The 19,117-nt window shown below is 41.5% G+C and overlaps 1 protein-coding gene across 17 annotated transcripts in view; it reads left to right on the plus strand.

Moving 5' to 3' along the window:
• Fhit (fragile histidine triad diadenosine triphosphatase) overlaps nt 1–15,392 on the plus strand; it is a 1,549,291-nt gene extending 1,533,899 nt beyond the window's left edge. For 10 of the 17 annotated variants that reach the window (NM_001431357.1, NM_001431360.1, NM_001431361.1 and 7 more), the window contains 1 exon segment: nt 15,087–15,392. In NM_001431357.1, the coding sequence (NP_001418286.1) occupies nt 15,087–15,092 (6 nt within the window). In that variant the 3' untranslated portion in view covers nt 15,093–15,392. 17 annotated transcript variants of the gene reach the window in all.
• The last annotated feature ends 3,725 nt before the right edge of the window (nt 15,393–19,117 follow it).

Below are 19,117 nucleotides of genomic sequence, written 5' to 3' on the forward strand. Positions count from 1 at the left end.
GGCAACCAACAGATTGGGAAAAGATCTTTACCAATCCTACAACAGTCAGAGTTCTTATATCCAAAATATACAAAGAACTCAAGAAGTTAGACCGCAGGGAAACAAATAACCCTATTAAAAAATGGGGTTCAGAGCTAAACAAAGAATTCACAGCTGAGGAATGCGGAATGGCTGAGAAACACCTAAAGAAATGTTCAACATCTTTAGTCATAAGGGAAATGCAAATCAAAACAACCCTGAGATTTCACCTCACACCAGTGAGAATGGCTAAGATCAAAAACTCAGGGGACAACAGATGCTGGCGAGGATGTGGAGGAAGAGGAACACTCCTCCATTGTTGGTGGGATTGCAAACTGGTACAACCATTCTGGAAATCAGTCTGGAGGATCCTCAGAAAACTGGACATTGAGCTGCCTGAGGATCCAGCTATACCTCTCTTGGGCATATACCCAAAAGTTGTCCCAACATATAAAAAAGACACGTGCTCCACTATGTTCATTGCAGCCTTATTTATAATAGCCAGAAGCTGGAAAGAACCCAGATGCCCTTCAACAGAGGAATGGATACAGAAAATGTGGTACATCTACACAATGGAATATTACTCAGCTATCAAAAACAACGACTTTATGAAATTCGTAGGCAAATGGTTGGAACTGGAAAACATCATCCTGAGTGAGCTAACCCAAACACAGAAAGACATACATGGTATGCACTCATTGATAAGTGGCTATTAGCCCAAATGCTTGAATTACCCTAGATGCCTAGAGCAAATGAAACTCAAGACGGATGATCAAAATGTGAATGCTTCACTCCTTCTTTAAAAGGGGAACAAGAATACCCTTGGCAGGGAAGAGAGAGGCAAAGATTAAAACAGAGACTGAAGGAACACCCATTCAGAGTCTGCCCCACATGTGGCCCATTCATATATAGCCACCCAATTAGACAAGATGGATGAAGCAAAGAAGTGCAGACCGACAGGAGCCGGATGTAGATTGCTCCTAAGAGACACAGCCAGAATACAGCAAATACAGAGGCGAATGCCAGCAGCAAACCACTGAACTGAGAATAGGACCCCCGTTGAAGGAATCAGAGAAAGAACTGGAAGAGCTTGAAGGGGCTCGAGACTCCATATGTACAACAATGCCAAGCAACCAGAGCTTCCAGGGACTAAGCCCCTACCCAAAGACTATACATGGACTGACCCTGGACTCTGACCTCATAGGTAGCAATGCATATCCTAGTAAGAACACCAGTGGAAGGGGAAGCCCTGGGTCCTGCTAAGACTGAACCCCCAGTGAACTAGACTGGTGGGGGGAGGGCGGCAATGGGGGGAGGGTTGGGAGGGGAACACCCATAAGGAAGGGGAGGGGGGAGGGGGATGTTTGCCCGGATACCGGGAAAGGGAATAACACTTGAAATGTATATAAATAATACTCAAGTTAATAAAAAAAATATAAAAAAAAAAAACCCAATAAATCCTTTTTAAAAAGTAAAAAAAAAAAAAAAAAAAAAACAGTTGCCATTACAAGAACCAATCTCAAGCTAAAGGGAAAAAGAAAAAGTGAGTCAATAGATTTTGGCCAATACAGAAGTAAAAAATACACTGGAATTATCTGAAAACTTTGTTAAAGTCTCCATGATAAAAAAAATTATGACAATCAGTACTAAGCACACTTGAAGTAAATTCGGAACTGGCTTAGTAAAAAACATAGAAATTCTTATCAAAGAAATTTAAATTACAAGAAGACCAAAGGAAAACATTGACTCAAAAGGTACAATAAGGAAACCAAAATGTTCAGAGGGGAGCAGATAGAGGAAGGAGTCATTAATATAGAATGTAGAACAATTTGAACTACCATAACTGAACAACAGAATGGGGGGGCATCAAAAAACAAAATTGAACAATGGTTTGAGACCTATAAGCTTCTAATAAAAGATCCATCACACATAGCAGTGTTGCCCTAGAAGATGAAACAGTAAGGAAAAGTACTTACAGAAATAAAGACTTGAAGCATCTCAAATTTTACATGAGACATAAACCTACAATATAAAATTGGAGTGGGGGGTAATAAAAAACAAAAGTATAAAACGCTAAGTGAAGCCCTGTGGCTTTGGGATGGCATTCTGTCTACGTAGACACTCTTTTAGAGAATTTGGAACAGGGCAAGGGTTTTGAGTGGAGTAATGCTATTGTGTTGCTGTGATACCCTGTAACATAGGCAAGAAAAAGTCTATTTTGATTAATGATTCCAGAGAGATGATGGCTATTGTGTCATGGGATAGGAGGCAGGAACAGGCATCTTTTTGATAGAATTTTCACTTATAAACAGTCAGAAAAAGGTACCAGGATGTAGAGCATGGCTATAAACACTCAAAGCCAGCTGATTCATTGTAGCATGCTCTATAACCTTTCTAGGCAGTGCCATCAACTGGGACCAAGCATCCTAATTCTGGAGCTCTGGGGGGCATTTCATATTCTAAGAAATTCTAAGAACTCTAAGAAGTGTCTAAGAATTTCAAGATGCATCTTTAAAACCAATGCTGTGATAATTTCACATGTGAACTAAAGTCTTATGTTTTATAATAAAATGAAAGTAAGAGAAAGATAAGGGAAGTGAAAGTTCTTTGTGAAAGGCATAATGATGACTTTCAAACTAGAAAATTCTTAAGCAGTGGAAATATGTTTTTCAAATAAAATTTCACAAAACATCTCCAAAACTCTCAGATGATGTGAGAAAGTACTAAGTAGAATTATTATAAAACTACACAAAAAAAGTACAATAGCATAATGGAGTATATTTAGTGCCACATTTCTCATGAACAAGGGAGTTAGTCAACTAAACCATCAATCATGTGAAAGTAAGGTATGAACCATAGTGAAATAGAGAGACAAAGAAGAGAAAACACAAATATAATGAAAAAGTCCAATATATTTATTTAGACATCCATAAGATCCAGAATTTTAGTGGAAATTATATTTTAGAAGATAATGTCTGAGAAATTTCCCAAACTCTAGGGTAAATGCTATGTACTGGTTCATACAAGTAATCTAAGCTGTAAGAATGTGGAGATAGGAGAACCATTTGACCATAGATATTCCAGACCACCTAGGCAACATAGGGAGGTCCTGTTCCAAAAGAAGGATTGCCAGGGTTTTAACTCACTCAACAGAGTTCTGGCTGAGCATACACACAGTGCAGGCTTTGATCCTAATGACGTATATAACCAGGTATAGTGGCACACCCTGGCAAACCTCAAAATGATGGGGTAAAAGCAAGAGGGTCAGAAGTCCAAAATTATCCTAAGATGCATGGTTGGTTTCAAGCTACCTAAAGATGCATCTATCTCTCTCTCTCTCTCTCTCTCTCTCTCTCTCTCTCTCTCTCTCTCTCTCTGCCTCTGTCTTTCTGTCTCTCCAATTTCCACAAGATAAAAAAGATTATATGAATAATTTGATAATGATTAGAGAACTCAAGCTGCTTTCCAATAAACATGTTGTAAGGCCCAGATGTATTGGTCTAACCTGCCATGCATGAGAGAATGAAGAAGGGATGGGAAGGAAAGAAAAATTCTGAGTTAACCTGCAAACAAACTAACCAGAAGTACAGAAAGAAAATGTTCATCTTAACAGTACTTGGAAAAGATGACGTGCTAGTGATACCAGATAGATGTGGGACAGACCCACATGGGTTATGTGTTCATACAGTTATCAAGAGGACAATATTAGTGATCAGTATGACTTCTGCATTGTGGTACAGTGTTAATTAATGCCTTCCCTCAGATTAGTCAAAGAGAAAATGAGAGGATCACCTCAGGAGATGTGGATTAAACTATCAATCAAAATATCATCTACATAAATGTTGAAGCTTTGGTGCAACCATAAGGGAATTCATAAGTAATGATGAAAGATTGTCAATCGAGGATTGATAATGACATCACAATGATCATTGTTGACATTTGTACTTTGAAATGTACTCAAGGTGCCAGTACACAGTAAAGGAGAAGAAATGAGAGATGAATAAAGCTGTCATTATTTGTGGGCAATGTGATGATATACTCACAAACTCCCAATATGGAGAATTTATTAGAATCAATCAATAGATTTAGAAGGATCTCTAAACATAAAAATAATATATGCAGTTTCAATTTCTCTATACTCACAGTTAGAATGGAAAATGTTTTAATTTGACATGTATATTAATGTAAAAAATTATACATCTAGAAAGAAAGATATGCAATCTTCTAGTTAAAAACATACAAAATGTTAAGAGGCATCAAAGATGAATTAAATAAACAAAGAGATTAATGACTGGTTTTACGAAAACTCAATTTTCTTCAGTCAGCCTTTGAATTCAAGGGGATGCAAAACCAAAGTTCCTGGTTTGGTTTTGGGGAAAGGTAACAAATTGACCCTGAGCTCATTGTAGAAATGTAGCTGTAATACCTGAACAAACAAACAGCCAACCTACCAACAAAAGCCAGGGTTAAAAACATTCTGTGGCTTGTTCTACAAGACACTGGGACGTATTTATGACAAGGCCACAAGACTTAGGGAAGCATGATGATATTGGTGCAAATACAAGCACCGGAAAGAACAATATAAGAAGCCAGAATGAGATGTGGGCATATCTGAACACTTGATTTATGAGAAAATAATACCACAAGCCTCTGGGGAAAGGAAAGTCTTCACAGCAAATGGGTCTAGGAAAATTGGCTATCCATGTAGAAAATTAATAAAGTGAATCCCTGCCTCACATTGTATATAAAGGTTGGTTCCAGGTAAATTTAAACTCAGAATGTGCAATACAAAACAATACAGGTTTTGAAGACAGTATAGAGATTATCTTCATGATTTGCTATAGGAAAGACTTTAACTAACAAGGCATCAAAAATCTCTTTAAATTTAGCAAGAAAAGGTTAACAAATTGGACGTAAAGAGGAAATTGAGCCCCCCCCTTCCCCACTCCCACAAAACAAGGAATGTTGAAATGGACCATTGTTTGCCAGGAGAAAAATGTAGCTTAGATCAGAATGAAATGCCAGACTAGCTTTTTGCAGTTATCTAAATTTCTGCAGGCAGCCTGTAATAAGTGCTTGCAAAAATATGAAAAAACAGAAACACACAAGTCCCCAGAGTAGGCCACATTCTATTCCAGTGTTTACAGATACTCACTGAGATGGTAAAATCAGAAAGGAATGCATGAATCAGTCACTACATATGTCAGGCACTAAGAATGAGGTGAGAAGACAAGGGAAGGGGCGATGTGAGCTGAGGAAGGTGGGCAGAGGCCGGCAGTATTCCATTCCTTGCCGTGGGCGGTAGGAAGATATTCATTTTATCTTTTTTGTATTAATTCTGTAAGCCAGATATGAGTCGTGTGCAGTTTTTCCCCTCTATGCACATTATAGTTCAAGAAAAAGAAGAACAAGCAAAAGCAATGAGATAAATGAGAAAGTAACAACAGCAGCAATAAACAGCGAAGGAAAGGAAGAACTTGTCTTTACTGTCCTGTCTAATTGCTGGCTGGATACTCAATTGTTGCACGTAGGTGTAAGTCAAAACAAGAGAATAATTGTTGCCCAGGGTCTTTGCAGATGCACTCCTAGTGCATGAAGAGTTGACGACCCCACCTGACCGCCATGTTCCCTTGCTTTAAGAAGCTACACTGGCAACCCCATCATTATTTTTAAAAGTGAATAGTAGAGATCACTGTGGAGAGAGTACTTTAGTAGTAGTAATAACTCATAATGATGCCATGTAAAAAGAGCTTATTATGAACAACCTGTTCTAAGAACTTTGTAGACTTCATCTCAAACCTTTCAGTGATGCTCCAGTTTGTCTGGGCTTTCAGAAGCAGGAATGGAGGTTAGAGGCAGCTATGGAACTTGCCCCAGAATTCTGGAAATTCAAGGTTCAGGTAATCTAACTTTGGAGCAGATATTTAACCTTCAAAACACAGTTGTTGTGTCTTTGGAGAGACATCTGTCTCTAAAGAATACTAGCTAACTGACCGCTGAAATTATCCAATGAAACAGAAGAACAAGATATCATTTTTTCTTACTTCTTCAATAACTTCAGGAATGAAGCCAGCATTTGATGATTCCTGTGCTGGAAGCTTCATGTATGTCACTTTAGCCAGTCATCAGAGCCATCTACTGGGGATATAACACTGTCTCAATCCTCCAATTACAAACTTGAAGACTCACACTTCATTAGACAACCATGGATAAACCATAGCTAGTCAATATCGGTGGCCATCCATTAGATACTGCATTCTCAAGTCAGTGAGGACAACCAGGGGCTCCATTCAAGATCCTTCAGTTAGACAGAGGGTCTTGGAGAATCTGCCATTGTTTCTTAGGAAACATGTAGATAATTGAAAGACTTAATCAAAGAATAGGAATGGAATGGAAGACGGCAGATGTTTCATTTTGGCACTACCAATTCCATAGGAAGAACATGTTCTAGAATGTGACCCCAGTCAATTAAAAACCTCCCCTTCCTTTGATGCCTTAACACGGAGCCAGAAGACTTCAATTAGAATGATGACAACTTCAGGCTTCAAGAAGTCTTCCACTCATCGTTGAGAGAAACCAGAGATAGGAGAGTCCTCCACAATGATAGGAGCCAAGAGACCAAGAGAGGCATTTCAGTACTGTTAAAAAGGTGCTGAGTCACTTTTCATCCAGAGGAGAATTTGACATTGGGACATCTTGCTTGTCATAAAAGGATTCCTAGCTATATCAAGGGCATAAATTGCTATTTTCCCGGGGGTAATTTTAAATGTGCTGCTCTAGAACACAATCACAAACTATTGCTAAGAGCTCATTTCAAGCCAAACACAGTGGTTTTCCTTGCCCATAAGAGCTGGTGGTAGCTCTGAAGGAGGAGGGTGACCACAGGAACAAGAGAGTATGTTCTTGGACCCTGGGCAAGGCACTAGTATACTGTCCACCACAACTCTGATCTGACTGATTTTACACTTTTATCATACCATGAACCAGTTGACATTTTATCAGTCATGTCTATCTTACTCCCTCTTCTCCCTTATAACCCCCATTACATGCCCTCCCCGAGCCACCTTATCATCTAGAATTAGCCAATGAATTTTAATGGGTATTTAAATTTTTTTCAAAGAGTGGGAGTCAGTGCATTGGGTGATAGATCATGTAATAATTAAGCACTAAAAGAGCTCAAGAGAAGATTCTTTTTTGCCAGCAGATATCTTTAGGTCAAGGAGGTCTATAAAAAAACAGCAGATCATTTGCACTCCTTTAAGACAGGCAAAAAACGGCCTTGAATGCAATTAGATGCTCTTACTAGCTTCCCTCCACTAAAGCTCAGTATCTTGCTCCAGTGAGGCAAAGTTTTGAGCTGCTGGCATTTTGAGCTGCAAATTGCTGGTGTGGTATTGCCTTAAAGAACTTGAGGCTCGTGCTGGTTCCCAAATCATCTATTAATTAGAAACAATGAGCCTGAGTCATAGCTCCCGGAAAGGGGAGCTTTCTAGAAAGTTCTTTGCAGACCTTCGAGGAGCTAACCAAACCCTTTTCCCTGTATTACCTTATCTCTTCCTGGCCTCTGCCAATTTTTGAGTTATCTGTTTATGCTGAGGACCATGCCTAGAGTTTAAAGCTGTCCTTTCCCCCAATATCCTCACGAACATCTTGCTTACTCTCCCTAAAGATCTGTTGTTTATTCAGGAATTTCTTAAGAGCTCATGTGTGGTTAGCTTTGACTTCTTTAATGTTTTAAAAGAGTGAGACTCAATGAAAGTTTGAAATGGCACAAGGATTTATAAGAAAAGCATTTTCTGAAAAAAAAATCTAAGAACTCCCTCATTCTGGGTAAGATTGAATTTTAGAATACTGCAATTAAAAATATCATTTCTTCATATAGATTATCATATGTAAGCTGTTAAGTCTGGCTCTAAAATAAATATCTTTATCCTCTACATCCCCCAAGGTCACACCATAGAAAGAGTGCATGATAACAGAAAATAAACTTAAGATCATGATCCTTCAATGGAAAGCAAGTTATTGTCTTCCAACACCCCAAAGAGCCAACCAGGCATACATCACATGAGTCTCATTTCATGCCCCACAGCAGTTTTTCCTAATCTTTTTGCTTCTTGCTGGTGGAGGATCACATCAATAACTGACCTAGCCCAGGGTTCAATGTAGCATGGGCACCCTTCTTACTAGAACAGTCTCCCTTCCTTCTTCCCTTCATTCTAGATGGAGTCCAAATATCACCTGCTTAGAAAGGGGTTTCCCAAGTGCCCATATGAGGTAATATCCCTATTCCCTTCACCCCTTAACTCCAATCTTTCTTGAGTAAGGGAGTGAGGCCAAGTAGAAGGAAACAAGGCCTAATTCAGGCTATGGTCCTTGTCTCTTTCCCTATAAATGGGCTGGCTATGTTTGGTGCAGAATATGCTTACTTGAACTTTTATGTCCCTGAGATAGTGTTCGAGTCTTGGGATGGGAGTTATAATCCTCAGGTCCCCAAAAGAAGGCAATCAATTATCTCTCCTAGGATTGATACCACCACCATTAATGCCCCTACTGAGAAATTGGGACTGGAAACAACTATAAAGATGATTGTATTTTTGTTGTTTTATAGAGGAAGAAAGCCAGTAAGTTTTAAAATAGTCTCTCTACAGTTCAGAGACTAGAATCTTAGCAAGTGCAGGTGGTGTGAAATGATTTCTGTTCATGTGTCACCCATGTTTTACCTCAGTTTTCAACCCCCCCTTCTTAAAATAAGCATCTTCTTTTAAAAATTTTACGTGTTGGGATATGACCTCAGAGGCCAGAAGTTGTTGGACACCCTGGATCTGGAGTTACAGGTGGTGGTGAGCTGCCAAGAGTGGATGATAAAAACAGGATTTAGGTCCCTTACAAGAGCAGCAATCACTCTTAACCACTGAACTATCCTTCTAGTATACTCACCCCTTCAAATTTTGATTCCAAGATGGACTCATTTGCAACTTGCACCAGTTGTCTTGTAAGTATTTGAGATAGATTAGAACTTCCTTGACCACTAGTCTCACATTCACCATCAACCACTTAGGGTTCATCTTTTGGATTTTTTTTTTTGAAATGTCCTGTTCTAAGATATGAAACGATCATCCATTAGTCTAAAGGTTTATTTGGATTAAAATCTGTACTCACAAGGAAAAGAACATAATCTTACTAATACAGTTCTTTTAAATGGTAAAGAAGGAAGGGGGTGGGCACTTTAAACTATTAGTCAGCTGAAAGTGCTGGAGCCTTAGAAGCTGTGTGATGATTCTTGAGTAGGTGCCTACCCACTTCAGCAATTGTGCCTGCTATTCAGCTCCAGAGTTGTACACACTCCAGACATGAGTGCCATTAATTAAATGACATGCTTAGCAGACTCTCAGAGCCATTAATTATCAAAGGTAGCCTTTTCCATGCTTGGCTCCAAATGCCATTATAACAGAAGAACATGAGTTAGTGTTACAGAGTGAGCTGGAAGAAGGTCACCCACAAAAGGCAACATGGGAAGAAGCTGTCACAGAAAGTAAATGACAAAGCACAGATGCCTTTTTAGCTTCTTTTTTTGCCCATTTGCAAGGTCTGAAAGTTCTTCTGGTTGGAGGGAATTTCTCAAAATTAGTTTATCTCCTGCAAGATGCAAGTGAATAGAAAGCAATCAGTCTTTCCTTTTGACTGGGTTGTAGAGAAGTGTGATATCAGCAGAGGACTTGGAGAAAAATAGTCTGTTCTCCATACACCCAAAGGAAAGAACAGTTCTCTTAGGAAAAGTCTCTCCTAGGCATGCTTCAGACACAGGGAAGTGGTAGAAATACAGCAAGCAGCCAACAGAGCCTGAGTGCCTATCTATAGTGTGTAACAGGACGTGTCCAAGCTGGGATGCTAGGTCCCAGCCTGTTCTGTTTCCTAATCCCACTACCATGCTGAGAGCCGATACCATTTAATTTGCAGAAGAGACAACCCTAGACATCCCAGAGTATATAACTCAGAGCTTTAAGCTTCCAGGTAGTTTTTCTTGAGTGTTATCAATTCTTAGAGTTTGATTCTCAGAGTCCATGGTCACCGTCTAAGCAGAGGTGGGTGAGCACCGGCCTTGCCAGAGAACAATTGCCTTCAGCCTGATATTTGAGAAGCTTGGCCTTGCAGTATACATTATGGGGTTGCATTGTTTTCATTGATGCTGCAGACTGGGAAATGCACCCTGTTGAATAGGAACTTAATTAGCCCCTGGACATCTCAGGAAGTGGTGTTATTAATCAGCATGTGAAACACGATACAGAGTAGTAATTTGGAGTCTGCCAGCATGCCTGGAAGTTGCCCTACCATCTAGATTTCACACTCAAGCTGCTGGGTTTCTGGTAGTGAACCTGGGCTAACCCCTTCCTATTTCTCGAAGGAAATGAGATATAATTGCATTGTCTCAGAGATAGTAATCGGAGAGACTCCCTGATCCTTGCCATCTCTCCATCAGCTTTTCTGTTACCCACTTACTTTAATACATTGCCACCAATGGCTTTTGTGGTATAAGTTTTAAAGGCCAGTTTATTAAGAAAAAGCTGAAGAAGAGAGGTCAGGGGGCCCTGCCCTTAGAAAATTGCTCACTATACTTTGGTATGAGCAGAATGAAGTTCCGTAGCTTCTCTGCCTGCCCCACTAGCCTGCTGGGAACTAAGACTTTTAGAAGAAGAGACTTGTTAAATAGGTTTTGTGTGAGCCTCTCCAGGCTATATATTTAATAAATGTGGTTCCCCAATTTCAATACCAGCTCAGCCACCTGAGTTTAGATCTCTAGCACCCATAAAATCTAGGTGTCATGGTATATACCTATAATCTCAGCACAGGGAGGCAGAGATGGGGAAAACAGATTGGGGGCACCTGAATGGCTCACTGGACAGCCTGAATTAAGGGACTGCTGAGAACACACACAGAGAACACACATACACACACACACACACACACACACACACACACACACACACACACACAAAGAGAGAGAGAGAGAGAGAGAGAGAGAGAGAGAGAGAGAGAGAGAGAGAGAGAGAGAGGATAACAAACTATTTTTTGTCTCAGCCCTGTTACAAAAGCCAAATCATTAATCCCCATGGGCAAGGGTCATTACCTGCAAAAACAACAGGAGCCCCTGTCCTGTGAGGGACGAAAACAAATACTCTTTGTAAATTCTGTCTTGAGTAGCTGAGCCATGCCACTCTCCGAACACATTTTAGAATGGAAACACAGGGAGATAGGTGAGGACCTTATCACCATCAAGTCTCATGATTTCTGCCCACAGGTCCACAGTTTCTCTATTCTCCAGATCAAGATCAGTCACAAGGGAGCTGGTCAGGAATGTTTTCACCTGCCCAGATGATCCTCAAGGGCAAGCAAGTGTGGAACCACTACTGTAAAGAGAGGAAAAGCCAGGCTCTGTAGTCCAAGTCTTCCCCTTATACATTATCAGGGTGTTTTGCTTGTGGGCAGCTCTCCCCCAGGCACACCCAGGAGAGAGATATAGCAATGTCATCTCAGTTTCATTACAGAAGAGGACTTCCTCTGGACTGACCATTGGTTTACCTGGTAAAAATGATGCTGCCTTCAATGTACTCAGAGAGCATGGAGAAAGGTTTTCTGGAGCTTACTGAATGTACACTAGTGTCTAGAATGCCCCTTAAAGGTCTAGGTTCTGGAGGCTTGATGCCCAAACTTGGTATTATATGGAAGTGATGGACCCTTAAAGAGTAAAGTCCTCTGAATTGTGTTTGGTTCATTGGGCTTTCAGGAGATTCCGGTCTTTTTTCGTTCTTTTTGAGTTCACCATGTTGTCTCAGCATCATGAGCCAAAGCAACAGGTCCAACTGATCACAGGTAGACTCTCCAAAACATCAAACCCCAATAAATTGCTTCATTCATTTCTTCTCTTAGGAAGCCATTGCAGTGATGGGCCAACATACTGATAGTTTCAGATTCAAAGAGTCAGTGGGGCTCAGCTCATACTCACAGGAGGATCTGACGGCACCTATGATGTTCCCTTTACCCACTGAATCATCCAACAGAGCACAGGGAAGATCAAAGGCCTTCCTGTGGGCTTCAGGGAAAGATGGATGCAAAGGTTTCTGTAGTCTTTCCCGACAACTTTGATGCTGGTCATTTTGGGGGGTATTTTCATTTCTCTTCCAAATTCAAAAATTCCCTTCTCCAAATATGCAGAGCAATGGAAAGTCCCTTCTGTTACCTTTCATGACGCTGAAGAATGTACCCCTGACAGTATAATGCCATTCCTCCTGTCATTTCTCAAGCATATTTTTAAGGGAGGAGTTAACCTGCCACTGTGTCTAGTAAGAACCTAGACATAGCTGAAAGTTGGGATATGCATGACTGTTGAGCTCCCTGATTTTAGAAGCTCATGTATCCAGGCCTGCTCACCTGACTCCTTATGATAGGTGTAGTGGCTTCACTCTGTATAAAGTATTTCCCAAGTGGGCCAGAAGCATGTGAGGGATTAAACCATCCACTTCCTCACCCCACCCCCAACCCCCAGGGAGCCCTGTTTACTTGTCAATAAATCCTTTCATTGGCATCCATGGGTTAAATTAAAAACTCTATTGTCAGTGGTCATGGTGACAAGGGAGGAAGCTGAAGACCTGAGGAGGAGCATGTTGTGTTAGGTCCATTGAAACCCCGGGGAGATGGGCATGCCACCAGCTACACTCTGCATTGGAGAGGCACAGCTTTCACTGGATCCTGAGTGCTGAGTCTTTAGTGCCTTCAAAGATGGCAGAAGTCATGGTCATGCAAACAAGAGAGGCAGACCTGCCATGAAGGAGCATGGCAACACCACAGGCACATTTGTGAGTGCTTTATATAGACCCTGCAGCCCCTATTCAATGTGCTCACCTCACTCCCCTCTGTAGGCACACAACGAACCTTTGGATACATTTCTCCTCAAATCTTGTAAGCCTACCTAGTGTTTTGGACATGAAAGGTAAACACTGCTTCCCATGATGCTCCAAACCAGCTATGGAAATGAAACTACCATAGACAGAGCAATGAGAAACCAGATGGATATGTGGGTGCTAAAGCTGGGTGAAGGATGAGTTATAGAAGCAGTGAGAAGGTCCTGTGTAGAAAGAGGTAGAGCAAACTCAGAGACAGACTGAGGAAGTCAGGTGTTGGAAGTAACATGGGCTACAATGTCCAAAAATAAAACTGATAGAAACTTCTAGGACATAAATCTGCTGTAGACAGGCTAGGCAGAAGAAGAGAGAGGGCACATTCATTTTCAGGCCAGCACAGATGCCTCTGACTCAAAGTCAATAATGGTTCAAGGATGAAATCTGTGATGAATGTTTAGAGGATGACCCACATCTCCAGACAAGGCAAGCTGTGCTAGAAACAGAAGCAAATGGACCCAGGGTCATGTGAGACTAGGACAGGACCCATCTCTGGAGGGTACTTTGACTGGTTCAAATACCTCACTCTCCAAACTTCTTTATGATATAGCCCTGTGCTCAGAGGACAGAACTCTGGTCTAGGTTAGAAGTGACTGTGTTATGATCCCAAAGGGACTGCATATCATTACACAGACCTGTGCCATCCTGCGCTCTCTGACTTTGTACCAACTCGAAGGAAATGGGTTCCTAGACTCACAAAAAATCTCCATATGCCAAAGGCCAAGGTTTGTATCCTCGCCAAGGTGACTTTGTATGGATCTAACAAGATAGCCTTAAATAGAGCCCTCAAAATAAACAGAGAGCTAGCTTTTCACATCCCAGTATCCCAGGTCTGCATCTTCTGTGCCGAACTCAAACCAACAAATGGCAAACCATATAAGACAAATCAGTTCTCTTTTGGGATCCCTTGAAAACACCGAGGAAGACGTTAGAGCCATAAGTCAGAAGTTATGAGCACTCGTTACTCATCCCAAGGACTTGAGTTCAGGTCCTAGCACCCGCATCAGCTACTCATAACTGCCTGAAACTCCAGCCACACAATTCAGAGCCATCTTCTGGTCTCTTCAGGCCCTTGCACACACATGTAACATACAGTTGCATATACATATATATATATATATATACATATATATATGGATTTTTAAAAAGAAACACTAGAGAAGTCTGTGAATCATAACAAAATCTTTTCATTTGTCACATCCATGGTGGCTACCCAATACTCCTAGCTCCTTTTCCCCAGTCATCCCCAGATTTTAGGAGGTATACTTCAGTCTTCCCATCTCTCCCTCCACTCCCAGGTACCAGATTCGGCCTTCCCAGTTGCTGGCCACACCCATTTTACTGAGTCCAATTTTTGAGGTTTAAAGGAGTTAAGGCTGCAACAAAGAAAGCCGGCACAGAGGTGTGAAATGTATTTCCATGGTCACCTGGACTTAGATCTAAACCACCACACTCTGCCATCAAGAGATTTTCTTATTTCCTTGCTAGATAAGATAGGACAAGGAGGAGAAATGTAGTCATCTGAGTAGAAATGTTGTAGAATATCTGGTCCATCTTGCTTCCAACCTGGTTCTGCCAGCATACAGGGCTTTAATGCGTAGTCCCCAAATCCAGGTGCCAAAGTGTTCAGTCACAGCTGAAGCTTGTTTTGGAATAGATTCCCAGCCCTCTCCATAGACCTGCTGAATCTGAATATGGGGGACAGAGTATAGAAATCTGTGTTCTTAAGCTCGGCAGAGAGTTGTAGACAACAGCAATGTTTGATAAGCTCTTGTTATGTAGCACGTACAGGTCTGAATCATTTTGCTGTGTTTATAAGCTTTGAATTGTTGACGTGGACTCTTTAGAGTCCTTGCAGCTGACCGTTGGTGATGCAGGTGATGGGCAAAAGACAAAGAAAGGACATGAACCCACCGAATAAGTCGAGGCATCAAAAGGTCGGGAACCATTGATTACACATTGCTTGCCCACACCTCAATATTATCTCCCATAAAATGTTAATGGCAATACAACAGATTAACAGTAAACAAACTTATATTTTGTTTATTGCTATGCCTCAGAAGAAACGCTACTGGTTCTAACTAAATGTCTGTTTTTATGTACTGTCATTTCCAGGCATGAGAGAAATGCAAACAAATCCCAAGCATAAGAAAATGGGCCTCATTCTTCTGGACTCCGCAACATTGGAAATGAAGCTAACCACCTTATATTGTGCCCATGATCCTGCAACTCTGTGCAAAGCGTTTTATTGCATGTGTGGAAGCCACTGACAATATGCTTCAATCATGATGACAGACAGCTAGCTTCCCAGACAGTAGCATTGACAACCTGCCATAGTTTCCTAGTTATGTACTTAGAATGGTACCATTTCCAAACTGTCCCTTATCCTGAATGGAAATAAAGTGGTTGCTAAAATATTTACCCAGTATTCTGGATAACTTAAACATTGATATTTTGGGGACCCCCAAATGGCATAAATGAGAAAGTTGCTTTCTGGGAGCTAGAGTGTTTCCTGTGAACCAAAGGTTGATTATAGTAGAGAGGAGATTAGAAGTATATCATTGGGTAGGAAAGGTAACAGCACAGGAAACTTTCCTTGGTCAAATTCTCCTGCCATTGATGCAGAAAAGTGAAGTTGAAGGAGTTCATGATGGCCAGGGTAGCTCTGAGAAACAAGATCACGGCGTGCTGCTGTGGTTTGTCCTTTTGATCATTTCCTTTTATTTGTTTATTATTTATTTGTGGTGTGTGTGTGTGTGTGTGTGTGTGTGTGTGTGTGTGTGTGTGTGTGTGTACACATCTCTGTGTGCATGTCTCTTTGCTTGGTGTACTTCTGAAGGTCAAAGTACAACTTTCAGGAGTTAACTGTTCAACTATGTGTGTCCTGGGAATGAAAATTTGATTGTCGGGACTGACAGCATTTTTACCTGCTGAGCCATTTTGCTTTTTTTTTTTCTTTTTAAAGACAGAGTCTTCCTGGAATCTAGGGCTCACTAATTATGTTAAGCAGAACACCCAGCAATACCCAGGGATCCACCTATCCCTACCTCCCCAAGCGCTTGGCTTATAGGCACAGATGATCATACCCTACTTTTTACATGGGGTCAAACTTACATCTTCGAGTGGCAGGCACTTTACTGATAGAGCTATTTCACAGTCCCTCCCGCAGTCATGGGAATGTAAGGGAAAGGAGCACAGAAAGTCTCAGTAACTATCTAGAAATTGTGTTCTTCTTCACCTTGCTACATTCCATAAGGAAGGAGTTATAGAAGACTCTTTCTCTGAAGCATCATAGAAGGGGGTTAAAGTTTACACAGGGAAATGGTAGCATGGAAACAGATATCTGAAAACCATGGTTTTCTTTTTGACACAAATCCTCTTTGAGAAACTCATTTGGCTTATTAGCCACGTCCAGCCCAAACCATCACCAATGTGTGGTGCCTCAGTGTCTTGTGAATGCAGTACATAGTTGGCTTACACCTATCAATTTTTCTCTCACACAATTTAGACAGTATTGGCCCCTACTCTGGCTGTGAGTGAAATGCTCCTTCACACCAGTCGTCGTCTTCATCGTCTTCGTCATCTTCGTCGTCGTCTTCTTCTTCTTCTTCTTCTTCTTCTTCTTCTTCTTCTTCTTCTTCTTCTTCTTCTTCTTCTTCTTCTTCTTCTTCCTCCTCTTCCTCCTCCTCCTCTTCCTCCTCCTCTTCTTCCTCCTCCTCCTCCGCTGCTGCTGCTTGAGCTCATTACCAGTCTTCTCTTCCATTTTTTTTCCCTCTCTCTCTGCATGTCTCTCGGATTTACAGCCACATGGCTATTCTGATGTCATCGTAAGCGTGCTTTAGCTTACTTCCACCTACAAAGTCCCCATAAGGATACATTCACTGGTTTCAAAATTTGAAAGGGGCTTATCTTCTAAAGCCCACTATTCAACCAACTATTTAAGGTGTTTAGTGCTGGACTGCCTCTGCTCTTGGGTAACAGACTCAATGTGCCTTGTTTAAAATCTTAGTCTATGTCTTTGCCAAAGTGGTGAGTAGCCATTGACCATGACTGACAGCGCCTCTTGCCTGGGAAGCTCTTCAGTCCTCAAGCTTCGACTATGTAGCTCCTCTCTGAGCTGGAAGCTAGAAGCTTTGTGATCTGGACAGGATGTGCTCAGTGGATACAACACCAGAGAATGAAAGGGAATGGAGAAGATGCCCAGAAATCCCCCAGCTGTGGGTTTGCTGGTTGGGCAGTCAAATAAAAGCCATAAAAACAACACTTCCTCTACTCTGGGAGTTCAAATGCTTTGGCTTTTCCATCAAAATATCCTGAAAGCTTGCTCTTTGCCTCCACAGTTAATTCCCTTCTACACCCACTGACTCTGAAGCCCTTGTGAACAAGCACTTAGTCACAGGGACCAATTAGCTGAATCATCCTGCAAGTCATGGTTTCCTGCAAGTTTTCCGTGTTTTCTGTGCCACCAAAACCTTGCAAAGTTCTTACTTCGCCTGTGCCTTTTCCAAGAGTGTCCCAACCTTAGTCTTTGCTCAACCCTGGGACCATTGTGAAACCGTATTTTTATCCTCCACCCTTACCCCCAAATCCATACATTGAAACAGTGTGGCAGGATTAGACTGAGGTGGGGCCTTGGGGAAGTGATTACATTATGAAGCCACGTCTCTTACAGAGAACACCCATAGGGCTTCCTGCCCCTTTCCCACTCTGTGAACACACAGTGCCATCTATGATTCAGAAGTGTGACTTCATTGAACATACAATCTTTGAGCAGTTGGGTCTTGGACTCTATGCCTTCAGAACAATGAGAAAGGAATGCGTGTTGTTTAGAAGCTACTTCAACAGCTATATTTTGTTCCCAGTAGTGCCAACAGACTATGAACTACAGCGATAAGGGAACTGAAAAGATCAAGCAAGAGTGTGGATAACCACAATAGGTTTTTGGGAGATACAGGAACCTGTTCTTGTCCATCCCATCCTTCCTTCCTCCTCGTCTGTATGATCATAGGACAAACACTGCTTTCAGAATATCCACATAGCAGCTATTATTCTAGAGATTGTCAAAACATTAGTGCAAACAAGCATCACAAAGAGACAACCACCCATCTTCCTTTCTGTCTACTCTACACTGTATTCAACATCTACCAGGCATGCCAAACTATGAAGTGCACTGCTTACAGTGGTAGGCAAACCCATCCAGAAGGACATAATTTTCTCTTATTATACATAAGGAAGCTGAGGCTTGGAGGCTGTGTGGCTTGCTTTAATCTCTTGATAAGAATGCATGGTCCTCTTGAGAAACTGCCTTCTGTCCCCTAAGCTAAGCTGTTTCTCAAAATGGGGGAGGAAAGGACATCGTCTGTGTCCCACAGGAGAGTTCTTCATTTTTCTCCATTGGCTAGGCTCAGTAAGCATACCTAGGTTCACAGTTAGAAGTTACCTCAGTTTGGGGTTACCAAGATTCATTCTTTGTTGGTATAATGAGCATCCATTAGGTATACTCAGCATATCTCTCTTGTAGAATCTTCTGAGAACTATCAGGATTGTCCAGACTGCTCCCCAATTTTCCTCCAGACTTCTAATATTATGTTAGTATCCTAAGAACTCTGAGCCTCCTTATGATTTTCCTTCCTGCCTCCTCTGTCCCTCTCTCTTCCTCTTTACTTATTTTCTTCTCTTTGCCAGAAAAGCTAGATCACAAAAACAAGTTTGGGAGCTAGAGATGCAGCATAAAAGCTGTGATTCTCAAACTTCGGGTTCACTCTGCATCATCAAGAGTGCTTGTCAGGACAGAGGTTGGCATTGGAAGGATGACTCAGCTGGAGTATGAGAGTCTGAGTTCCAGAACCTGCATTAAAAGGCCAGATAAGCTAGCACCACTTATAATGCACATACTGAGGAGCTGGAAACAGGCTCATCTGCTGGCCAGCTAGACTTAACTAGCAAGCCCTGGGTCCCAGTGAAAGACCCTGTTTTACAAAACAAGGTGGATCTTGAGATGGCTAATCTTGGTTGTGAACTTGAGGAAACTGGGAAGAGGGACTCTCAATTTAAGACTTGCTTCCATCACATTGGCCTGTAGGGATTTTCTTGACTGTGGGTGGGCCCAGCTCACTGTAGACAGTACCATGCCTAGGTAGGTGATC

This window comes from Rattus norvegicus, chromosome 15, assembly GCF_021556685.1.
Source record: "Rattus norvegicus strain SHRSP/BbbUtx chromosome 15, alternate assembly SHRSP_T2T, whole genome shotgun sequence".
Classification (NCBI taxonomy): domain Eukaryota; kingdom Metazoa; phylum Chordata; class Mammalia; order Rodentia; family Muridae; genus Rattus; species Rattus norvegicus.